The sequence below is a fragment of the Rhodnius prolixus genome, unplaced genomic scaffold, assembly GCF_049639745.1.
Source record: "Rhodnius prolixus isolate KJV_2025 unplaced genomic scaffold, Rpr scaffold_2, whole genome shotgun sequence".
Classification (NCBI taxonomy): Eukaryota; Metazoa; Arthropoda; class Insecta; order Hemiptera; family Reduviidae; genus Rhodnius; species Rhodnius prolixus.
In genome coordinates, this window is record NW_027411592.1 from 52,323,667 (window position 1) to 52,350,261 (window position 26,595).

General features: G+C 30.9%; 1 protein-coding gene and 1 long non-coding RNA gene across 2 annotated transcripts; one reads left to right on the forward strand and one right to left on the reverse strand.

The window, feature by feature from the left end:
- Nucleotides 1–18: 18 nt before the first annotated feature.
- LOC141449970 (uncharacterized) lies at nt 19–1,297 on the reverse strand. The gene is made up of 4 exons (XM_074119954.1): nt 1,141–1,297; nt 767–895; nt 514–699; nt 19–297 (listed from the first exon to the last, which is right to left on the reverse strand). Exons 2-4 carry the CDS (start codon nt 854–856, stop codon nt 25–27), a joined length of 549 nt encoding a protein of 182 aa, XP_073976055.1. The 5' UTR covers nt 857–895; nt 1,141–1,297; the 3' UTR covers nt 19–24.
- A 12,276-nt stretch (nt 1,298–13,573) lies between these two features.
- On the forward strand, nt 13,574–16,943 carry LOC141449978 (uncharacterized). The gene is made up of 3 exons (XR_012455809.1): nt 13,574–13,689; nt 16,151–16,252; nt 16,818–16,943. It is a non-coding gene; the product is annotated as an uncharacterized lncRNA (long non-coding RNA).
- Nucleotides 16,944–26,595: the final 9,652 nt, after the last annotated feature.

The following is a 26,595-nucleotide window of genomic DNA, read 5'->3' on the forward strand; positions in this document are numbered from 1 at the left end:
AAAAATGAAACACGAAAAATTATTTTATTGTATTTTATTTTTACTGGGGAGTTGTTTTTTATTTTCTAGATCAGTTTCAACGTCCTCATTTTCCTCATAATTCGTGTCATCTTCTTCATTTTTCTCGTCTTCATATTCATTTTCTTCCCCTTTTTTCTTCTGTGCTTTTTTTCTTCCTTTTGTCTTCTTTCTAATTGGTTCTTCAATTTTATCCTCTTCATCGTCAATGTCATAATACTTTCCTTCCACCTCGTCTTCTAAGGTATCAGAAGATCCCTTGTCTTTATTTTTGCTTTCCTATAAATAAAATACTGCATATTAGTAAATGCGTATTTTTTGGGGTTCTACTTTTGTCACATAACACAAGACAATAAAGGATCATAAAAAGCTTCTAGCCTTATATAATGCTGTGGGTTTAGAGTTTATATAATGGTGTCACCCAAAGACGATAAATTCTCTGAAAAGTGGTCCCCAATACCGCTTTAATTAATTTATACCTTTTACAAAAAATACCTTTTTCTTGGAAGATCTTTTGTTCCTATCCAGCTGATAATCTTCATAAAATTGTTCTAAATCGTCCAAATAAAATTTAATCCCTTTAGGCGGCTCGTTCAAAAACTGTCCCTTATATGCGTGTTCACCTAAATTTAAGCAAGACGATTTGGAATTTCCACCTGACTTGCATCCACCAGTGTAAGTCTAAAAATTTTAACTGTTTAAAATAACGAAGTGTGCTATTTTCAAAGTAATGAATTCATTTAAATACTTGTTCATAATGAGTCCAGTGTGAGGTGGTTTCAGTGAGTACTGCATTGATCATAATTAAAATGTAAGCATTGGCCCATTTTATTACCATAACGTTATCTTGAAAGTGGATAATTTTTTAGTTTTATGTCTACAAAACAATTAATCCATATAAGGCTTAGAATCCATCTATCTTTGATCCCTATATTAGTTTAATGCAAGTTGTCTAAGGCTAAGATTAGTATTAAGTGTTAAAACACTGAAAGAATTCTAGTTTGCAGAACGCCTTTAGTTTTCTATCTAATTCATTGCTCATTTAGACTATGAATGTAGTCACATTAAAACTTTTCCTATTGTACGAAGGAAGAAGTCTATTAAATACTGATAAAAACTTACTAGCTTGAATGTAAAGTTATTTTAAAAATCTTTATAAAGTTATGTCACAACTGCGATGAAGCTGTAATTCTAAGTAATTCATATTAATATATTTTTTTTATTATTATAGAAATGAAATTAAAGAACGCTTAAATGAAACTGAAATACATATGTTTTTGTATCAAAACATTCCTTAGTAGTATTTTTACCATTAATCTAAAAAATTATTTACTCTAACACTAATGGAGTTTCTTTACAGTTGAGTAGTACTATTCAAATTCATGGAACTTAAACTAGCAGAAGTTTTTATTATTTTAAAATTGTTCTGGTTATAGTTATCCAGTTGCAATAATATTTTATTCCCGAGACAACTAACTATCAACCGATATAAATGTATTCCAAACTATCTGCTCAGTACTATGATCTTCAAGTTTGACAGTGTGAAGTTTATTTATTTTTGTTTAATTAAGCACAAACTCACAATAATTAAATCTTGATAAAATATTTATTTAGTTCAATGTCCGACCCTAATCATATTTGGACGACGTAAGAGCTAAGACTATGTCATTTTGGGATGGAATTGCTGCCAGAATCAATCTAATTAGGAACGTTTTACCAGTTATCCTGGTGCATCTAAGAAGATTTCTCCAACCTTGTTGTTGACAGCTTGCATTATTAGATCGTAAATGCCTTTTTGCTCAAGCGTTAGCTCAGGAATATTTGATTGAAAGCAGCAGCAGCAGAGAGATTCGGCGATGGCATTCCCGATTGGTAGAGAAATTTGTACGTGATTTTCAAGCACAAATTCTCACTCATTATCAACACTTCGTTGTAAATTTCAGCTGCGAAATCCATGCTATTAAGTAATTTTCCTTGCTTATTCGACAGAAAATATCTTTAGCCACGTGCGATTTATATTTCTCCTACAACTCTATTGGAGATGAAGGAGAGCAGACGGTCAATATGATTGCAAACAAAGCACGAATTTGATTTAGATATGGATTTTCCCCTTTTTTCTGAATCACTACAAACAAAACCAGCTGACCTAATGTGTATAACATACGTTTGGCATTAAAGTAAAATATTAGAAACAGAAATTATGCAAATTCCAGCAAAACCAATGACGATTTTGAATTTCTTCTTTTTTCTGAATTACTGGATCCAATTCTAGCCGACCTAGAGTGTAAATTTGATTTAGATATGGATTTTCCCGTTTTTTCTGAATCACGACAAAAAAAACCAGCCGATCTAATGTGTGTAACATAAGCTTGGCATAGAAATACGATATTAGAAACAGAAATTATGCAAATTCCAGTAAAACTAATGAAGATTATGAATTTTTCCCTTTTTCTGAATCTCAGCATCCAATTCTAGCCGACCTAGAGTGTATAATATACGCTTGGCATTGAAGTACAATATTAGAAACAAGGAAATCCCAGTAAAACTAATGAAGATTATGAATTTTTTCCCTTTTTCTGAATCTCAGCATCCAATTCTAGCCGACCTAGAGTGTATAATATACGCTTGGCATAGAAATACAATATTAGAAACAGAAATTATGCGGATTCCAGTAAAACTAATGAAGATTATGAATTTTTCCCTTTTTCTGAATCTCACCATCCAATTCTGGCCGACCTAGAGTGTATAATATACGCTTGGCATAGAAATACAATATTAGAAACAGAAATTATGCGAATTCCAGTAAAACTAATGAATATTATGAATTTTTCCCTTTTTCTGAATCTCAGCATCCAATTCTAGCCGACCTAGAGTGTATAATATACGCTTGGCATTAAAGTACAATATTAGAAACAAGGAAATCCCAGTAAAACTAATGAAGATTATGAATTTTTTCCCTTTTTCTGAATCTCAGCATCCAATTCTGGCCGACCTAGAGTGTATAATATCCGCTTGGCATAGAAATACAATATTAGAAACAGAAATTATGCGAATTCCAGTAAAACTAATGAAGATTATGAATTTTTCCCTTTTTCTGAATCTCAGCATCCAATTCTAGCCGACCTAGAGTGTATAATATACGCTTGGCATTAAAGTACAATATTAGAAACAAGGAAATCCCAGTAAAACTAATGAAGATTATGAATTTTTTCCCTTTTTCTGAATCTCAGCATCCAATTCTGGCCGACCTAGAGTGTATAATATCCGCTTGGCATAGAAATACAATATTAGAAACAGAAATTATGCGAATTCCAGTAAAACTAATGAAGATTATGAATTTTTCCCTTTTTCTGAATCTCAGCATCCAATTCTAGCCGACCTAGAGTGTATAATATACGCTTGGCATAGAAATACAATATTAGAAACAGAAAACAAGGAAATCCTAGTAAAACTAATGAAAATTATGAATTTTTTCCCTTTTTCTGAATCTCAGCATCCAATTCTAGCCGACCTAGAGTGTATAATATACGCTTGGCATAGAAATACAATATTAGTAACAGAAAACAAGGAAATCCCAGTAAAACTAATGAAGATTATGATTTTTTTCCCTTTTTCTGAATCTCAGCATCCAATTCTAGCCGACCTTGTTCAGGTAATTTGACTTCCGTTCAAAACTCCTAACCATTCGCACTTGCTGACTCAGCTGCTATAAAATAAACGACATGTTAATCTCGGTAAATTTAAGAAATTTTTGTTTTTAAATCAATAAAAATGTTCTTACTTTCGGAAATATATACATATTTCTTCAATAAAAGAAAGTAACTTTGAATAAGTAGCATTCTGATGATAGTGTGGGTATACATATCTAATTAATCGTGTGCAACTGGAGAACAGCAATTCTATTTTATTGTGTGGAGTTTTGATTGTTCGTGACCGTTTTCTCTTTCGCATTTAACCCAGTATGTTTGAGTGAATCTAGGTAATATTATGATTTATTTCACTTAAAAGGATTTTTTTTGCTTTAGCAATTTCATCTTGTAAGTAACTTAGTTTTTCGAATAATAATAATAATCGTGAATATTTTTACAAAATAAAGGAAACTGTATTAAAAATTCTAGAAGTACCTGAACAAATGGGATCTAAGAAGAAGGACCACCTTGTAATTCGACCCACTTATTTTGCAGGTGTCACAAACATACCGACACACCACAGTCACACTACAAACCCACCCACCATTATTGTAGTACTAAAAAGTAATTTGTTCCACTGTACAACCTAAATCGCATATACTGGCCACAAAATATTTTCCGTAATGTAGTAACACACTCGGCAACATAACTTGCTGTCAATTACTGAAAAATAATGGTGTAAAATTAGAAGAAAATTAATAATAAAAATAAAATTTAACCAAATGGAGGCAAACCCATCCAAACTTTTTGTGGGAAGTTTTGACCTTCAAGGCGCTTTTAGAAAGGAGTATTTACATAATTCTATGCTTATTAGACTATTCCAAATTTAGTCTCTCCAATGTTTTTACTTAATATTTATTGTTTTCCAATTTTTGAATTGAATTTTTTAATCTTTAACATTGGGAATGATAAAGAATCAAGGAATTGGAAGTATTTATTTTCTAAGGCAAAGCGATGCTAAGACGGCTCTAAAATGATTTCTGTTTGAGGCACAGTAGTGTTGGTGAAAATGTGATTTTATCCGATGAAAACCGGAGAAACCATCCGTCAGTTAGGTTTGGTCAAGAAATTATCGAAATGTACTGAAAATTACACCAACCTCAACCCGCTTTAATCAACAGAAGGGCCTAGATATTACTGAACGACAAGGACCGCCCACACGTTTTACAATCACCGCTCGAATATTAAGTGAGTTAGAGACCAAATTTGCTCTGGTTATCTCGACAATAGAATTTGGTATTTTTTCAGGCATCTAGATAGCTCCTTAATGGTAGAACCTTCATCAATGTGGATCAGGTAATTATATTTAATGAGTAATGAATCATACAATTTTAAAGTATATCCATTGAAATACGCAGAATCTATGCAAAGTGGCAAGGGTTAAAGCTACTGTAGCACTTCCATATTCCGCTTTTTGTTTTAAAACTATCATAAAATATATCAAAGATCCCTTATTACTGGAAAACTACATCGTGTTTGGCAACGACTGCTTATTTAAACTCTATGAATATCAGGATTACCGCTAAATCTGCTCGTTGATCACAAAATAAGAAAACTTAACTAAATTGGTTGTTCTTTTTAGTTAAACCTTCTTATTTATTTTTTCGAACATCATAAAAATTTCATTCTTCTTTCCACCTACTTTTTTTTGAGGTGACTCAGTTGACCGAGTTTCTAAGACACTAGATTTATATCACTGGTTTAGTAATTAAACAATTTTGCCCTTTGTGCAAAAGCTTCTATTAAATGATCGTAAAAATACTTTCTCTAATGCTACTAACTCAAATAGGTTTTAAGAGTGTGAGAAACTTCATATCAAAAACGTGTTATAGGAAAGCTATTTATTTATTTTTTAATTCAAAAGACAAGTCTATAATATTTCCTCATAGTCGTATTATTTATTTTTTTTAACAAATAAAAATGCAATAAATTTAATGAATAAAAGAAGTTAGTTATATGTTAACTTAAGTATTGGTTCTATAAGTTATTTGTATTTCACTAAAGTAATAAAAAGTATTATATATCTTTCTGTCAATATATACTTCCTGCTTTTTGCTTTTAGAATCGAATTGCACATTAATGAAAATAATGTGAGAAATACATTTAAAGCAGGTAAAAAGCATTCAGAGAAACTACACTGAGCACTCTACAGTGCACTTACACATTGAATCCTCACAAAAAAACAGCAATACAAAGTAAAATAAACTGCAAATACCTTCTCTAACAAGTTGATTAACAGCAAGTAATATTTACTTAGGTACAAAAATTAAAAAAAATGCTGACTCTAAACAGTCAGGTAAGATGACACAACAACGTTAGATGTAACATTGTACCAAAAATTATCATTTTTAGTAGCATAAGCCCTGAAGACTACCTAGTCCCTAGGAGTGTAGCTTAGAGGAAAATAAACAAAATTTAACTGAAATTTGCAATTAGTTATCAAAAACGATGAACAATACAATTCAAACTTAGAAAAGGTGGATTAACTTTAGAATTGTTTTTGCACCTCTAAGCTGTTCGTGTTTGATAGAAAGATAATAATCTTGAGAGCTTGACGTTAGAACACAGGAAGGGAGATATCACATAAAAGAGGCTTTAGAACTGTCACTAATAAAAAGAATTTGTTCAAGTTTGAGTGAATCTCTAAAGTTGGATATTTATAAGATTATTAAAAGTGGAAGTGCTGTGCGAAAACAAAACAAAAAATCTTCTGATGATTTATTGTCAAACAAATTAAGTAACTGTTATTTTATCTTCAATCATAGTTCTGATACACTTCAAATATATAATTTCGCCAATTTTAAACATTCATTTAAATTAAATTACAAGTGTATTTACTTTAAAAATATCCAGTTTATAATCTACTCTGAAACTGGTTAGACAAGAATCTCATTTAATATTAACTTCTGTAGTATACTTAAAATACAATCTACAATTAATAAATTATGTAATTTATTGTAACTAAGTTAGTAAGAACATTATTAAAACAAAAATATATCTTAATTTTTAATTCGAGATGTACTTAATTATTTCTGGTGTAGATTATCATTTCTTTCTTTATTCATTGAGATTCATTTATCATTTATCTCGAGTAGGTTTATATTTTGTTACTTTTTAAAAAAAATAAATTTTAAGCTACTTTAAACATTTTTCTCGTTTGTTTAGCAGATTTATATCAAACGTAAATTGTTTAATTTTTAGTACCAGACATTTAATGGCGCTAGATAATTGCAGGTGAAGAGTTGAATTGTTTCTATATTCGTAGATATTATTTATTTCATAATCAGAAAATCCAACTTTCTCTTACTTCGAAGAGAGCGCTATAGTCAAAAGAAAGGAAAGTACAACTATAAAAAGCATTAATTTGCTCTGCACTTGTTCAAGTAAACTTAGAGCTTCTACTCGAAAATAAGTTACAGGAGTTAGAAAGAAAACCCATCTCCGTATTTTTGGATAAGATCGTTCGAGCGAGAAATAGTTAAGAAGTACAAACCAACGTAATTACCCGATTCAAAGAATTTAAATAATTCTATAATTCTATTCATACAGTTGGGCCGAATTAGATGATGGCATAGCACGTTTTTATCCCTCGAATACAAAGCGCGGTGTCAGCCGGCCTAGTTTGGATAGCGTGACAAATGCTGTTAAAACTTCTGGGCGTTCTAATCTAAAAAGTAGCCAAACAAGATTTAAGCACTAGACAAGACTGATCTAGGAATCATAGGTTTGGCAATGAATTTACGTCTGTTCGCTGAGAACATAGTGGTAACAGAACCTTTCGAATACCTTTTCTAAATAAGGAAGAAAGAGGAATATTCAAGATGATTTATAAAAATAAATTTTAAAAAGACCTAGTGTATAACAGTAAATTATCACAGGATGGAGACCTGGTTTGAAGAAAAACCGTTAAGAAGGTGAACAAACCATTAACTGATGTCAAAAGAAAGCTCTGAGAAAAAGCAATAGGTTGGGTTAAGACAAATTAAATGGACTTGTTAAACTCGGTTTAAATAACTGAAAATTCTTAGATTCGAAATAAACGTATGCTGCCCAAACTTGGATCACACTGAGAAAGAAATTAGTATCCAGAAATAGATAATTAGAGAAGTGTCAGAGTCTAAAGAAAAGAAAAAAAATGGAAAAACGAGAAATTAGAGAGAGAGATTGAGGAAAAGGAAACCATTGTACTTTATAGAAAAGGGAAGAGTATATTCTAAGCACCTATGAGATAAGTGCACCGAGGTTGGTCCATGACTCGAAGGTGGTGTAGAAGAAGAGGTAGAAACCAGATGGACAAGAAAGAATGAGGTGGAACTTTTTGTTCAGGAATGGTTTGTGAGAAGTACACGCCTAACGTTGAACAGGGAGCAAAATTCAAAGATGTTTTTTTGGAGGGGGGGTTGAGGAGTACCTCACTCTTAAGGGACTATTATGATAAATAGAAATTGTTTTAATTATCAAAAATATCTCTCAAAACATGGGGCTAACTCAATAATTTTTGCCAATCTTAACAGAAGTTATTGCTTCCAGCAAACAGCTTTAAAGTTACATTTGTAGACGTACATTTTGGCTGAAGTATACAAAGATAAGGAAATATTTTCTTAATAACAAATTTTAATGCATCCTAATTAAACAAGTGATTAACCTTTTTGCAAACTCACCCATAATTTATTATTTCTGAATAAAGAAGAAGAAATATATTATTTTTGCTTTAACCTATTTCTATTCATCGATCTTCCTGAAAGAGAGAGAAAAAAAGAAGATTAAGAAATAATATTTAAAACCAGACAGACTAATCTATCAACCATTGTTGACCATAAAACTTTTGTTAAGATGTATTACCACTAGAATGTTAGAAATAAATAATTTTTTGGTTGACATATTACAATATTTCTTGCGGATGAAATACGGTACAGACTTAACCTAGTTTACGAGTTCTAATATTGATAAAAACCACTATGCCATAAACTATATGTAACAGTTTCTTGTCTTTGAAAGACAGATAAAAAAATTGAGATAGTTATTTATTAATAATAATAATAATAAAGAAAGAAAGATAGCTGACCACAAGAACAAGTGTGAAAGTTGTTGATTGGATTAAGTTGTAAAACCAGAGCCATCATTTAGTTCCATCATCTGAATCTCAGTGGCTTTTCCATCGCCGACACACACATTAAGTTTAAAGTATATAATGTATTTTTGGTGATAATGGCAAGAAATCTTGTCAAATATTGTGGAAGATATAGTGGGTTAACAACTCCTTCTAGTGTATCATTTTCTTTATGATATGAAAATATTATTATTTTTTCTTCTTTCTTTCTTTTTGATTCCTTTGAGCAACTATTTATAAATTTTAAGAAGATAACAAATATCGTTATATGATAGAAAGTGATGCTGTCTTAATTGTGGCCACAAACTTTACAACCGCTGGAAAGTCTTAGGAATTGTTTAGCGAAATCCACATATACGTGCGTATACATTATTGCAATTCTTGAGATTTATTGTGAATAAATTATCTACTTAGTTAATAGGATGTCCTGCACGATCAGCTAGATATATTGTTCCCCAGTAGTGCGATGTGAGATTACACATTCTACAGCAACCCCAGCTATGGAACTACTCATCTTGGTTCTCTAGGGATATTCGAGGAAGAGAAGTGGGAGCCTGAAGTTAGTGATAACCAACCGTTTCCTAACCAATGCCCTTCTTTAATTCCCTAAAGTACAAAGCTCCTCCAAATTATTGACTGAAGATTAAAGTTAGGATACTTTTCTCTCAAACATCTGGTAACTTCCAAAGCTTTTAGGAAAACAGTGTATAGAGTGAGGAGTTAGTGTTTGAAAAATACCCCTAATGCAAATCATGTCTCACTCATACGCAAGCTTCTTAAGAAGTCAATTACCCTTCCAAGACCACATTAGTTAGAAAAGGCAATTTACACCAAGAGGACGCCTAGAGCCTTGGTACTTTCATTCTTGATATAATCGTATCCACAAAAAGCTGCAGAAAACTGGAGATAAGAGAATGTAAAACCGCGCAATAATGCTGCCACGTTCAACTTGATTAAATCGGACATGCGCAAGGAGACCCCTGATAAAAATGAATGTCAGAATCTATCACCCACAAGCTTAGATTTGCAAAAGATTATTTAGTGTTTGTAAACCAAATAGCTTACATTCTTACTGTAGATACTCGGATTTAGGCGCATTTGTTGTGCTTAGTGTAACCCAGGAAAACTATAACTTGAGTATTCTCGAGGCTTTCTTAAATATTTATAAAAGAAAAGCATCCTAGAACCAAAGGAAACCACAGAAAAAAAATTAGGGATTTGGTTAAACTAAAAAGTCTATGCCAAATAAAAAAATGATAGCAGGGCTTTCTTAATATAGGCCCGCTATTTCTGCAATGTTATGGAAAACTAAAACATGTGCCCCTTGAGGCTCAAGAAGAAAAAAATGGAAAGTAAGCACTTCCGAATATTAACTTCCCTCAAACGATGAAAAGAACAGTGACTTGTTGGTCAAAAAAGCTGTCAGATATTGGCCCGGCGCAAATGTGTGAATAGGTCAACCTATTGTAAAAGATAAATGTCCATTTGTGGAATGTGTTTGAAATGCTTGAGATAACTCACATGAGAAGCGTACATTTGAGGGCTCAAATGGAAAGATTGTCAAATGTTTGATATAAATGAAAAATATGAAATTTAAACTCGTCCTTGTAAACTATCAGTAACAAGGAGCAAACTAATTCTCTAATCTCAAATTTAGAAAAACCAGACAACCATGTATTACTTGCACATGAAATTATTTGTAAATATACATACGAAATTATTTGTAATCAATATTAATTTTCGATTCATTAAACTTAGCCAATAATGTTTCTTAATTATCTCTCAATCTACGAGTTTTTGAAGACATTATTTGTGGTAGTTGGGTAACATAGCCACAAATGTGCAGGCACATTTTTGGCCACAAACGTGCAGTCAAATGAAATGCAAGCATACTTACGCGCATTGACAATCTCGGTTAAATTAGTCTTTTTTGGTAATACAAACTCTGGAATTATTTGTTCACTTACAGAGATAATCTTCTCAAATTCCGGAAGATATAGAATATCAAAGAATACACTACAGAATCACATACTTCTAATATTAAGAGCGATATAGTTCGTACTGTTTTAAGAAACTTTTTTTTTCTACTAAATTATGTAGAAAATAATTAAGAAGAAAGCTTGTGACTTTTACTTAGCTAATGTCATGTGAGTTTATGCACCTCATTAAAAATGAACTAAAAATCACGATTTGATTTAACAAATTAAAAAAATTCATAAATTTAATTAAGGTATTTTTAAAAGTAGTACTGCTCTATTTCACCTGATGGCAGATTTCATTCTGTTTAACACTCTTAACAAAAAAAAAAAAAATTTAATTAGAAATCATGAGACCAAATAGAACGCACATTAATCCATATATTTTACCATAACCATATATTTTAAGGTAGACATTTCTCTTTAGAAGTTTTTTATCTATTTGTCTTAATATTTATAGGTTTATTACAATTCTTTAATGTCTTGAACTGCATTAGGGCATGACTAACATGTTCTGAATCTATAAATTATGGTAAGAATTTACTCAAGGAAAACGTTTTCTTTTAAAGAAAATGCGGAACATTATTGGAAATGAAACAATTTCAATCCTAGTGTACAATTTAACCCAAAATCAATAAAATTTAAAAATGGTATAATGGTATAATGCTTTCATTCATTGGAGAGTGGCTTTACAAATGTGATGTGAAAACGGCTTCTTGCAGCTTTTTTTTCCTTTCGACTTAGAAAGTACTTTCCTAGACGATGGCTTCTGAAGAAGGGAATAAGAGGCTACTTGTTTGTTTAGCTAAATGGACTGCCCTCCACGGAGATGGATCTTTAATCTCCTTAAGGATTCTTGCTCAACCTTGTTAGAAGGTCGAAAGTTAAATCTGATCTGCCCAATCAACAATTGCAATTTCGCCAATGAAAATTTTTCACAGGCTACCTGGTGATACACATTTTGAAGGCTGTATTTAAAGTTGGTTCCTTAGCCAACTTTGATTAAGCCTGTTAGCATAAATGACAATTCAGAGTATGAGAGCATCTACACTCGTTGAGGATAGCACTTCTGCTTTCCTTCAGCACTCAAACATTTCAGTATGTTAAGTTTAAATAAATTTAACAATCAATTAGAATGAAATTGGAAAAAAAAAAGCACATGATAAATGCATTAGATATGTTATTCATCAAGATATACATAGGATGTTAAATGAAAGATTAATTTTTATTTTGGTAGTTTCAACACAAAATTATTCTCCTACCATAATAATATTATTATAATAAAAACGCCTGAAGCATAACAATTATTTCAACAGAATTTAACTATTTCTGGTTAGAATAAAATAAATTATCTAACAGCTGGAAAGAACTCTGAAAATAGTTTTGCAGGTGAATACCAGGTGAGAGCAGATTGCAATACAAATTTCTTGAGGGACTACATACGTATTAAAAATTGATGGGAATAATTATTCTAAAACATCAACAAAATTAATTAAACTTGGATTTAATAAGATAAGATTTATTTAAGTTAATAAAACTTCAGTAAAACTAGGTAATTCTTTATTAAAAATGATATAAAAAGCAGTTAACATTGAATAAATGTTTAAAATCACAGAAAGCACATCCTGCATTAAAGGAATGTTAATTAATTCTTAAACATTTTGTAACGTAGATAATTTATGCAGAACATTTTTTATTTGTTTTATCCCTATTAATTTTGATAAGTTAAACACCTTAATTAAGAAATTTTTCAAATAGCCTAAAATTGAACTTAAATTTCGTTTCTGGTCTCAGGACAGCTCAGTTTTGTGTGATCCAATAAAATATTATCTGTATAAAGCAATAATAGTAAGTTCTTTCTTTTTAATATTGCTGTTGATAAAATTTTAGTATTACAGTAAAAATATCCTACAGGATACGAAAAAATGTTTAATGATGATTTTTTCTTACTGCTAGTAAGAGAAAGGATTGTAATTTTGCAGATTGTCAAGATAGCCCTTATAATTGTAAAAAATGGTTTATACAAATTGTTCTTGTATATATACCTAGTGTACATTCAGCATAACTAAAAAACGATTGTTTTCTTTCAACTTTTACTAAGATTTTTATCCACAATGGGAGTTTGAATGTGCCATTTCTGCTAGAGTTTGATGGATATCAGCTGACGCTGCACCGAAGTCGCGGTGCCACTGCGGCTTGAATCAAAGAACTCTTATAAGAGCGTAGTTACGGAATGGGAATCTTATGTTACCGAATTCGGCAATATAAGACGATAAACGAAATTTTAAGGTCATTGTGGTTAGAGACGTAGTAGAAAGCGTTGTTGACCTGGGTGTGAGGAATTTCGGATTGAACAAAATTTTGGATATGATATGAAGGTTTGAGTTTGGCTTTTCCTATAATTTATTCATTAACACATTCTGCTATGTACTATCACAATTTTGAAAATTTTGAAAAAACTATTGGACAAAAGTTCAATACTAACACTTATTAAGCTTGGGTTTGAGGATATTGTCGGAAGAGTGGTAACTAGGTAAACCAAATTGATGGAGGGATAGTAGGAGTTTTTTCAAAAAATTTTCCTAGAAGCGGAAGTAAACGTGTAAGTCGTAAGATGAGGAGGAATGAACTAATTTGTTGGGCAAATGGAACATGCGGATTGAAGAGACTTTCCGAAGAGAGGAAAATTGTAAAGTTATAAGGAATATTAGGAAAATAGCTTTAGATGTAAGTAAGATGCGAGAGTTATTATGTCATATCCAGAACTTTTTTTATCTTCCAGGGAAACTTAAGATTATCCGCTTACCTTGTTTTGGTGTGAATGCTTTGAGAAATGGAGAAATCGGAAGTTACCTAACGTTGGTCGTGCTGTGTTGAGGATTCTTGCCAGATATAAGTGAGTCCTATCCTATCAGTGGTTGAGAGGATTTGTTGTGTTATAATAGATTTAGTTACTTTATTGTCTTGAGTTGATAGAAAAGTTGTATATTTGGAGTGTGTTCTTAGCAGTATTTATATAATTCTTCAGTTGTCTATCAGTGTGAAAGTTCTTTTATCAAATTGGTTATGAGAACGATTGGCTCGTAATCATCAATTTTAGGGTGATAAATGTCTTGATGTTAAAGGGAATGTTATAAGAAGCAGAGATATTTAAATAAGAGAAAGTGTGTTTCAATGTTCATATCAGATTTTTAGTTTTTAATTCAAATACAAATTGCTGTAGCTATTTCTGCGTAGTTGATTTTTATAGAACCACCATTGTTAATTACGATTCTTATCAGTTTTATTACTTTACTCCCTTAAATACTCATTCACATAATAAAAATTAAATTAAAGAAATTTAAATACTAATTGTTTATGCCCTAATTGTTATTAGAATGCTTAAATTAAATTTTTTTAGACTTTTCTTTTCTTCTTTTTCTTTTTCCTAAGATAATAAAAAATTTGCAAACAATATAAACAAAAGTACTTGAAAATGACACTAATTAAATTATAACGTATGTGAAGCACCTATTTCTTTATACCATTAAGTAATCTATGTGAAAGCTGAATGTGTAATTTTTATTTCAGCTGACCTTATTCAATGACTCTTTTACCTAGTTAACAAAGAACTCCTATAACAGAAAACTATGTTATAGAAATGGACTGCTCTTTAATAAATAGTTTTATTAAACCTAATTATGTATTCTGTGTATAATAATAATCGTAATGTACTTTAATTTTAGAAATATGTATGTTCATACTTGTGAGTTTGCCCAAATATTAAAGAAAATATAATAAAATTGAAGTTTTAATACCTCTCTGTAATTGTTTATTGTAATTGTAATCCTATCAAAGTACTAAAATGCATCATTTAACAAGCTATCTTCTCTCTTTATTAAGGAGTAGTGTCAAATTTTCGAAAACACGGTCCATGACAGATATCAGGGTTCTTGGGCATTATCTCATCTACAGCAGGTGTAAGAGTACTTGAGGATAGTACACGAATAAGATATATTTGCACGAATAAGAATTCTTGCATTGCAACGAGTAAAGACCAGCACTTAAGTAGATAAGGAAGGTTTAGCACGCTGAATCGTATCAGTGTAAATTGTCCACATTTAAGAATTGAATGATTCTATTCACCGATGGAGCAAGAATTTTTGAATGAATCACTCAGATCTAACTGTGTGTTTGTTAAAGTCGTTAAATTAATTAGTCATTAATCCTCAATTTAATATTTAATTACTAAATTCAATAATCCAACAGGGTGGAATATTTAAAAATAAGCTTAACTAATGCTAAGAAAGAATGCACAAGTAAAAACTAGTCTGGTTACCAGTCAGAACTTCTTGACTAGGCCAATAGAGTGCAGCTCCTTGTCCAAAAATAAATGGTTCTTAAATTGTAATTAGAAAAACGAATATTTCTTTGAATAAATTATCTTTTAGAAAAGGGTATTTGCTAGAATTGTAAGAAATCACTGAAGAATTGCATTCTGATGATCAACTTTAGGGCTTACAGCAAAGCCAAATAGCTTATTGTTTTAAGAAATTATCCATTTCAAAATAAAAGAATGATCAACTCACATTTTTTTTTTTTCAATTTCAGTATTTAGTGTTTAGAAAAGCTAGAACCACCAACGGAGTTCTTTATTACAAACAGATTTCTGAAATACCATCTGTTTGATAGCATTAACTGGAACAAAAAATGATTTATATATAAAACCTTTATAAATAGGCCTCCTCTTTCAACGTAGAAAGTATACAACTCATTAATGTTCCATATTTCTTTTTTTCTTTCTTTTATTTTTTTTCTTTTAAGTTTCAGAATCTCATGATTTATGGTGCTAATATTTCCAAGTATTTCAATCTTTCACAATTATTATCATATCCCAGATGAGGTCGGGTAGCTTTGAGTAAAAAAAAAGAGAGAAGAATTTAAGAACAACATTCCTCATTTCTTTATAAAGCATGGAAGCTCAAAAAAGAGTGAGAGAGAACGAGTGGGAGAGAAGACTGATGACAAAGATGTGACCGGAAGAACCGGCCTTTAAGCCAACTATTTAAAAAAGCAAACAGCTAAAAATAGATTGTCCAGTATCTAATTATAAAGCAGAGAAAGTACACGTCTACGGCGGCCCTCCTTATTTCAACTTTTGTTGGATTTTTTTTTTGTCATCATGACGACGCCGAAAGAAATAATTTGACAGTGTCATGCATAATTAAATGATTTTTTAAAGTTTTGCTCCTTAAATTGTCACTTTTTCTTACACTTCTTGTAATGCTCCTTAGTAAGAAAAAGTTTTTTGACAAATATTTTTTTGTTTACATGAAGTAAAAATATCTTTCTCATTGTACTTTTTTTTTTCTTTGCAGCACCTAAGGCCACACAACAGCACTTCATAGATGTAAAGGACAACTGAACTTATTGCGAAATTCACTGTTAGAAAACAAATCAACTTATAGCAGTAGGAGGAAGTAATGATAGAGTTTACATCAGATTTTTATATATAATTTTATTCACTTTATTTTTTGAAACACTATTGGGTGTCGGTTAATTTTTCTCTTCACTGGCTAGTGAAAAAGAAATTGTATATTTGATTTTATCATCATTGATGATAAAAGTAGCTTCCAAATCTTTTTTTAAACTCTTTTTGAAATAGTTCTGCAAGAGCTGCTATTCTCTATTTGCGTGATGTTCCAATCTTGAAACATTCCACGTTCATTCAATTCAGTAGAAGTTTAAAGTTTTTTCGTCTAGTAGATTAAACCTTACTCGATCTAAACCTCCCAGTAACCATAGGGTGTCAAATCTGATGCGTACGTAAGGTGAATGTTGTAACAATTGCCTTTCAAATCCTAAGTTTTATCATCGCCAAAGCACGTTTGTGGATAGATGCATGTTGCGGTTACAATTTTTTTTTTTTTACTTTTTGGGCAAGCTTGGGCTCGACACACGAATTTTTCATCTCTTCTAGCTCAGAAGATTTGGCACACAGCTTAACTCTTGACGTAATATGAACGATACGTATTTTTTTTACAGCTTCTACCGGCATATTGGAGCAAATCGCCTGTCCTCTGCCTACTTTGGCTATCGAATCCAGTTGACTTAACTAATATCTATTTACATTGCAGTAAGTGACTACGGCGGATGGGGAAAACCTCCATTCAGGTAATATACCTCACTCTTCATAAATACCTCAACATCCGTTTCGAACCGCAATTCACCAGAACCTAACACCATAAATACTTCAGTTTCTTTCCTTTTTTAATCTTATTCCACTTGCAGAGCTTCTTCACCATCATTACCTTATCTGATAATAATGAAAACAGTGGAATGATCTTCATTTACCTTAAGGTTTCATTCGGGACATAGGAGCTGTCATTTATCCAATAGAATAGCTGCGAGAAATATCTTTTTCTGAGCAATTCCCACAACAGTTCAGTAGGATCTGGAAATAATTAATTAAAAGCTGTAAATAATTTAAAATTAAAATTCCTTGTAACTTATTATTATTATTGACAAAACAAAAACATCGCATTTTTAGTAGGTTAGTAGTAGTTTAGTAGTTTAAACTAATAGGGCGAGGAAGTAGTGCTGATTGAAATTGCATTAAAGTACAAGAACAAGCGAAGGGTTGAAAGCGCACTATTACAAAATGTGAATCCAATCATAAATCTTAGCAGAAGGTCACTACTATGCCTATATTTATTTGACGAGCACCTTTATATTTAGATTTTTAAAAAAAACTTTAAATCAATAATTGCTGAAAAAGGAAAGTCGAGCGATTATTTCACATAAAAGTTTTTGTGTTTAAAATTAAACAGAGAAGTCTCTATTATTTATAGTTTTTAAAATAATTAAAAATATGTAAAAATCTATTGAAATTAATTTGTTCCTCCAATTTTGGCGTTTACTTTAAATGCAAATACTTTAATAAGTGGAGCTTAAAATTAAAGAAAGATGTGTGCAGCGATTAGAGCAGTAGTGTCAGTGATATATCAGCCATTCTAATGCACTGACACTTTATTGTAGTTAAAAGGATGACGGTTAGTGGAACATGAATAGATTATTGTGTACAGAAGCGTGACAATGCATTTCTTCTGAACAGCCTTAAAGGTGCCATCCTTTCAACTGAGTTTAACGAAAATTAAAATGATCAACACTCTACCTAAAGGAGATTTGCTGACCCACCCGTGAAAGAATAATTAATAATTCACTGAATATTTTCTTATTTAGTATAACAGTGTCATTATTACATTGCACGCCAATTAGTTGTTAATTAAATAATTTTGGATGTCGCTAGAGAGCATTACAAGTGGGATCTTAATTGTTACATTCTCTTTTTACTTTCCCTTAATTTTCTGAAGAAGATTTAGAGGGCAGTTAACAATACAGGGGGCCTGGGTGCAAAAATATTTTTAAGGTCCCTTTAATCAATAAAAATGTTTATTGAAAAAACAAAAATTATTTGCACTTAACCAAAAATATAGATGTTAGTTCTGTATAACACACATACATCACACACCCTGGATCATAAAGACAAATACCACTTTTTTCTTACTTCAATGCATTACTTTTTCTTTAAAAAACAATTCATCCGCAACCTGTAGCATATGGGTTACATCTCACCCAGTTTTCAGGCTGCAATACTCCTTTCAGACTCGATTGTTTTACAAAATAATTTTCTTCAGCATCCTAGTTTTTACGTTCAAATATAATACTAGCCTTCGCCTTCAAAATTAACCAAACATTTTTTTGTAATGAAAGAAGTCTCATTCAAAAGTGATGTTTTTAAAGGCGTGTTATCACAAACAGACAGAAATAATAAAATTGAAAATAAAATGACACATAATATTCTAAAAGATTATTTCAGTCCGCTAGGAGAAGAGGAGAAGTTAGTTTTATATGACACTTATTACTGAGTACTTCACTAAGAATCTGTAACAAATCTTTGTCAAAAATTACATTATTAATAAAAATGCAAAGCAGTGAAAATTAGAGAATCATGGAAGTAGAGAAAGTAATTAAAATGAAAGTAATAATTAATTATTAAGGCGGACGGATCAAGATCGTTCGCTAAATTAGGAGGACCGACCGACCACTAATGATGGAGATTCTCTCACCGTTTTGTCGCACAACTGAAAGTAAACTTTTGCCGCTGTGTAATGTCTGATGCCAGCTTCATCTAGATTTATCTAGGCCACTAGAATATTACCTGTTCCCACTGTATCTTCCGAACATTCTATAAAACCCATTATAAGACAATTTTAGCCTATTTCCCCACAATTATCTAATTTCCATTTCTGACTGAATTGAATATTTTTGACTTTTTTTTTTTCTCTCTCTCTTGAACAAAACGATTGATTTATAAATAACGGAATTCTTTTTATCGAACGATACTTCAGAAAACCTTGTCGAATTAGAATGCACCTGACTAAGATAAAACAATGTAATACCCTCTACAAATCTAAAAACAAAAAATATTATTACGAATATACTTTTTCTATGCTAGTTCTTATAGTAAATATTGTAATTTGTTTATTTTTTCTTTCAGTAAGAGAAAGAGGAAGAAATGAGATTTAAATTTTTTAAAAATACAGATTTCTTTGGGCATAGTAAAAAGTGCTCATCCGTGTACAGAGATAGCGCTGCTAGCAAAGGATTTTTTGTTAAAAACTTTCATAATAACAATGAATGGTCAACTTTATCAATTGAATTCTTCCATCTATAGAACTTTTTAAAACAGACATGTAATGTAAATTACATTGGATTGAATAAATTCAAATATAGCACAATCATTAATATTCTTTGGATGGTTAATCGCCAACAAAAATTCTTGCTAAGTTGGAAGATTATGAAGGAAGTAAACTTCTCATACTTTTGAAAGTTGAAATAACAAATGACTGAATTTTTTAAATACACCTCCTCCTTTTGAAGATGATATGTACATAGGAAAAACAGCCCTAAATTGCTACCACAGTTGAAAACATCTAAAAGGTACACAGTAAGGTATAGGTTGATATGTAACATTGAAGGCATAAAGCTAAGAGGAATACCGATATTTTACATTAAGAATTGTGTATGAAAAAGCTTTGTCCAAGAAGGGAGTTGTATTTGTTAAATGTTGACCATAAATAAATGCATGTAACTAGTTACAGGTATGGGACAAGGTAAGGCAAGAATAGCAAGATTTTAGAACATTGAAGGAAAAATATCTCCACAAATAATGGGTGACTGAATGGGCGAGATTTTAATTAATTTAATATTCTTCTAAAGGTTAAAAGAATAAGGCCAATACTAAGTATGTCTACAGAACTTAATGGGTGAAAAAAAGAGGCCTGGGTTACAAAAGAAATTAACTTTCATCAAGCAAATGCACTTGAAGAAAATGAAGTACCAATTGTTGGAAAATCCGCCCTATTCTCCAGATTGGTCAACCTCTGGCTTCTTCCTCTTCCTAAAACTGTAAAACATAGTGGCCGGAAGAAACACAGTGGATGAAGTTGTGGGTGATCACTCATCTCTTTAAATTGGCCCAATAAGGACAATAATATAAATTTCGACCAATATCTGCTAATTCAAATATTTTTTAATGTGACCGTAAAGTTTTAATATTTCAAAGATGCTAATTCAAATATTTTTTAATGTGACCGTAAAGTTTTAATATTTATTTCAAAGAGAAATAAAAATTATTTTTTGTTTTATTATTAATTTTTTTATTTACCAGACCAACATTTACATGGTTGTAATTACATATGCTATTGCTTAATTAACTATAAGAGAGGGAAAACACCCTATTGGGTCTCCTATAACTTAGCAGTGTTGGTTGAAACACTATTTATAAATTACTAAAAACTAAAACAGTTCTCTCTGGAAGAATCAGTAGCTGTTTAGTTAGGCGTGGCTTCAGAACTGTCGCACTTCGGTGGTACATATTCTAAAAACTATTGTTCAAAACAAAAAACATTATGCTTGATTCACTATCTTGATGATGACTTAGTCCCTAGGTCAAAAGTTTGGCAAAAAATTAAAATAAATTAATAAAATTATAATAAAGGAAAGATTAAAATTGGCAATAAATTGTCTTTCTTCCCGGATGAATCTATCAGTTACCTAAAAAGATTAATAGCATCCTACAATTAAATTCTCAACTGTATAAACAAATCTGAATATCCTTTGATTCTATCTTCAGTGTTCTTTATAAAAACAGAGCGGCGTAACAAAGCTATTAGTAAGATTTAAAACATCTCAGTATCAAAGATTGTGGATCAAGTTCATTTTAAGTTGCTGACAAGTTTCTTCCTTATCTCCTTCATTCTTTCTCACTCCTCCGGGCTTAAAACATTAATTGTGCAGATGTTGGCAATCTGGTTAGTTCTGCTAGTTAAACAAAATCATGATAACAATTTTCATTCTATGTAAATGTGGAATAGTGAGAGCATATATGTAGAATTAGTTATCGAAATAGGAGACACCGTTATTCTGACATGGTATAAACCATTGATATTTCCACACTAAATTAACTCTGAGGTGGCTGGCTTAACTGCGAGGGTGATACTATTAAAAAATTCATAATCACTAGAATAGAATTGATATAAACTTTCATAATTTATAAGAAACTAGTTTTGTTTAATTAAAGTAAAAGTATGAATTTTATATTAAAAGCAATTTTTAATTTAAAAGAACAATATTAAGTTAAAAGTGATTGTGTTATAAGGGATTGTTAATGAGAAGGATGTAGAGAAGTAGAAAAGAAAGCAGTGACATTTATAAAACTTATGGTAGAATATGTGATAAGATTTAACATTTAAAAAGTTAAATAACCAGCATGATAATTAAATATGTACTATAGTTTCTATGCTGAAATCAACGGTACAATAGAATACCATTTACTTGCAGGGTAAGTAGATTTCTTAAGGATGTCTAATTTTGGAGAAAACTTCTTTCTTTTATTGGCACTTTATCTTGAAATGATCGAGAACTCCACAACTGAAAAATTCATAGAATTAAAGAACACCATTAGCATCTTATTGCCTGTTAATACGGTATCTCCACGTCTTAACACCTTTACATATTTTAAAACTTAGCCATCCTTTTTTTTTTCCTTTTCTACCAAATTATGGTCACACGATTCTTGCAGCCTAATAGATGAATCACAAGGTAGTTTATGTCACTGAAATTTATTCTGATTACTGTTATTTTATGCTACCGGCACTGCAATGAGTGGAATATCCAACAATCAGCCAACCGAAAGTGCCAATATCCTGAGGAGATTTGAGCTTTTGGGTTTGATGGATGGCTCCAACTACTTTTTATTTTTAATTTCTACTTTCATTGCATACATGTAGATCTAGAACTATTGTTTAAAACATTTTCCCAGATTAATTACTTTTAAGGTTATCCTAGAGGAAGCCGTTCAAGAAGAATGTGTAATAAACTGTATAATATTCGTAGGAATTAATATTATTCAATAATAGGAAACAACATTCTGAATTGAAAGAAAAGTGCTGCGTAGTGATGCAAATATATATAATTATGAGTTGCCAATTAATACATAGCTGATATAAACATATTCAGTTTTAATCCTTTAATCACAAAGTAGTGGAAGAGAGCCACTCTTACCACTTGGAAATCACGGAGGACAAAAAAGTAGATAAGGCTGCCGAGCAACTATTCTTTTCAACTATCATAATTGAATTGTGACTATAATTACCGATCACCTGCCATGCGTGCCTATTGGCCAAAGATCCTATTTTACATCGTATGTCCCAACCAGGCTTTTCCCGGACTTGTTCTACTGCTCTTGCTGATCTGCTGTACAATTAGACTGGGGAATTTCTCTGCAACCACCTATCCACATCTCTCATCCACCAGAGTCAACTTTTATAGATGAAGACTATGAGCAACGGAAACTGTAACAGATTTAGACTGATACTAAATTGGAAGATTTTTTTTTTTTCATACATATAAATCTTAATCTGTATTTTTCTAGAAGTCTAGAAGGCCTTTCATTTTGGAATGACTTTCTTTTTTTTTTATTTTGATTTTAGTTGGATTCTGTGGGAGCGACGTCATCCTTCCTTCATTGTAGTGAAAATCCAACTCTTTTTATAAATAAAAAAAAAGTACGTTTCAAGAAAAATTTATTTACAAAACTGCGGTTAGAAAAAGACGTGTTAGTACCGTTCTAGATTTTTTAAATTTTAGGAAAAAGTTTTATTTTTAAAAATATAACTTTCTCCAATTATTTGCATAAATTTAAGGATACCTAATGAATTCCTAAATTCACAGTTTTCCCTTTCGTATAGGAGTTCTGGTTTTCAAACTTAAACTTTTTTTTTTTTTTTTTTGAACAGAATTAAATCCTATCTAAATATAATTTCAATAAACTATATGTTTGTAGAAATTTTTTTCACTTTTTATTTAAAAGAAATCTGCTTCTGGTGCAAACTTCATGCTCTATTTATTGTCAAAAAGAAAAAAAAAAGGAAGCATATCGTGTAAAACGAGATTAATTAATCGTAAAAGATGAATACAATTCAAAACCTGTTTTCCACAAACTGAACACCATTCATGGAATGAGGAACATGCAATTAACTAATTGATATTGGTAATGGAATTTATTATGCTCACATTAAGAATGAAGAACTCCTTTTTCCGAATATAAAATATCAATGTTATGTTTCTTTATATTAGCTCCATTAAATTTATTTTTCTTTTTTTATGTGAATGAATTTTTTTTTTTTTTTTGTGAAGGTATTCGTAATTTTTTTGTTTAATGGCTTAGGTATTAAACACAAACTTCTAACAATGAATGCCAATAGATATTCATAACAAATAGGGAGATTAATAGGTTTTTGGGTGAATTTAAGTCATAAAAACGATGCCGATTGTTTGAACTTTGCCTTCTTTTTCTTCAAAAAAATGAAGTTGTGCAAAATGGTTTGTCTACGTCAGGGTCTTGAAAAAGTGCTTGATGTAGGTTTCCCTCTAAATTATATCTTATTTCATGAACTTATGCTCTTATTACTGTGTAATTGATAATGAATATTTTGATAAATTCCAAAGTTAGAACTATATCTACGATTTGAAATATGATCAAAATCAAAGAAGTATGCCACTATAGTGGCAAAGCCTCGTTGCCGATATCCTGAAGAGCGTGAAAACTTACAAGAAGGTCTCCTTACTTAGTAAGGACAATTTATGATCCAGTCCAGGTTCCTGGAGAGCCTGGCTTCTTTAAACTGGTAAGCCATCCCATCACCAGATTTATTGAGAGTGGGTTTAAGGAATGTTGGTATTAAAGGATGCTTCTTCCCTAATTGCCACTCCTGCTCTTCCTAATGCTTCTGGGAAAAACTGGATAGTTACCAGGAGTTTGAAAAAAAAGAAAGAATATATTGCACCTGGAATCCTAGTTTCTTTTAATGGAAGGTCTTCAACAAATCGTAGTATGTTGGCACAAGGAATGGTTATCCCTTGATTGTCAACTCCAGGCTGTTCCTAAAATTTCCCTAGATAACTTGGGTAAAGGTTTCATCAATTGAAGGTGCTACAAGATAACTGGTATCATCTAGCATCAAAGGGGAGTGATATAGTAAATAGATCTGTTTTTGGCACAATGTCAAAACAAATAACAATGTCTGAAACCAGATAGGTTTAATGTTGAAAATAAAGACAAATTTTAATTTTTTTACAAAGACTTTGTGTAACAATATTTTGAAAAGAAGCCATATTTTTGAACAAAATAGTTAATTAAATTAACCATCTTAAATGTGAGGAAAATTTAAATAACTAGAAAATAAAAAGCCCTTAATCATGCAACAGTAAAAAGAAGAAATCTGCTTAACTATTTCATAGTCATCTAAACTTTCCCCGTCAGTAGATATATGGTTCATCTATATTTTCCAATCACTTTTTGTGCAAACAAAACAAAAAAGAAAAAAAACAAGAAAACACAGTTTGTTAGATCACTCCATATTTTTATGCTAATTACTTTCTTTTCACTAATATCCTAAGTGAGCATTAGTTTTGCTACTAGAAATTAGTGCAAATATTACATTTAAAAAAGCATAGATTTGGAGTGAATTTTTATATTTCAGATATTAAATTTTTTCTTTTTTAAATAATTAAAAATAAAAAAAATAAATTATTATGTAAGCGGATAAATAAATCTGAGGCTTTGTTTTTTATTTAATTTTTTCTGAATGGGATACTAACTAGTTAGAAGTGCACAAGTTATTTGTATCAAGTGAAATCATTTTATATTAAGATATATGTATGTAGATGTAGATCAACGTTTTTTATCAAAGAAATTAAAACTATGTGGTTTAATGTGATTAGAAAACTATAATACACATGGTTCTTTTAACTTGTATTTGTAAATAAAAGGAAGTCAATATGTCGAAATCATATTTTCGAAATTGATTTTTTGATTGATTTGATGTATGTGTGTGAGTTAACATAATATCTAAAACAAAAAAATTGCAGAAAGTTTGAATTGTACTGTTTTGGTCTGTTGTCGCTTTCGAATCTTTGATTTTGGCTAAAATCCATCAAAAGAAAGTGTTTTTTTAATGAAACGACATTTTTTTTTCCTTTAAAAAAGTAACAACGGTTTGACAGCAGCTTTCAATCATTTCAGTCTGAAAACTATGGTAATTCCTTCAGTAGACTTAAAGACTAACAAACCTATTTGCTGCTTTCTGGAGCCATCACTATATCTGCTTACTGGCCCTCCCAGTATTATAGTCCTTCATCCCTCAAGCGACTAACACAGACCTTTTTACTACTCTCAAAATCCCATTTCTCAGTATTGTTTCTGTTTTGCAGAATAGGTATTTTACCCTCCATTTTATATTGGCACTTCTAAATGCCTTTGACTACTTTGCTCTACAACTCAGTCTTAGATTGCTTACTTCATTAACACTTCACCAACAGGGAGTTGTAGGTTTTCGAAAGCAAAAGCACTGACGTTGCTGGCGTCAATCTCCAAGCACCCGTTACATTTGTCCAGACCAAGTGTTGTTATACTTTAAGAGATTAGTTGCTATCTGCACTTTTGGACATCACAGACAACGGCAGTGATCCTCTCGTTCTAATAAATTTTCGGATGCTTTAATGTCTAAATGAAATCTTTTAAATGAGTCTTTTTCATCTGTTTCCAGCCTGCAACAAAAATTAATTTTTCTTTAATAAAATAATCCTGAAGAATTTCTCTCAAATGAATTGTAATTCAAAATAAGTCGTTATGTTTATTGATTTTAAAATATTTAATACAAGAAAACTATTTGGTTCGCCGGAGGCAGTCTTTGATAGAACTATGAAACATGATTAAATAGTTGTTTTGCCCTTTTTTTTTTAAAGTACTATGCAAATGTAAAGTAGAATAATATTTACTGAAAATGATGTTTATCTACTTTCATTGGTAGATTTGCATAATTATATTGAAATAGGATATACCTGACATATAATTTGTGTAGTTTAGTTTGACATAAGGACCAATACCTGCCTAGTTTATTCTTAGTAAAATATTGAAAGTTATTTTGTAAAATGATAATATGAAATTAATATGTCAATAGATTAAAAGATTTACATTAAGTAGAATTTCTAGCAGAACTAACAGTTTCAAACTGCTTTTATAAGACACACATTACATTTTGAACAGATTTTATGAAATTAATAATTCAAATAATGCCAATATAATTTCAAAAAAAATTATTTATTTAATTTTTTGCAGTCCATTGCAAACAGGAGAAATTAGATTTCGGTTGGCTTAGTTACAAAAATCGTAGAATAGTTTCTTTTGAGTTGAAAT

Excerpts from the sequence above, each read along its gene's own strand:
- LOC141449970 (XM_074119954.1), bottom strand. The coding sequence starts at position 856 with ATGGTAATAAAATGGGCCAATGCTTACATTTTAATTATGATCAATGCA. Across the intron at positions 700-766 it reads ACTGGACTCATTATGAACAA|ACTTACACTGGTGGATGCAA; the intron begins GTATTTAAATGA and ends TAAAATTTTTAG. Across the intron at positions 298-513 it reads AAAGATCTTCCAAGAAAAAG|GAAAGCAAAAATAAAGACAA; the intron begins GTATTTTTTGTA and ends TTTTATTTATAG.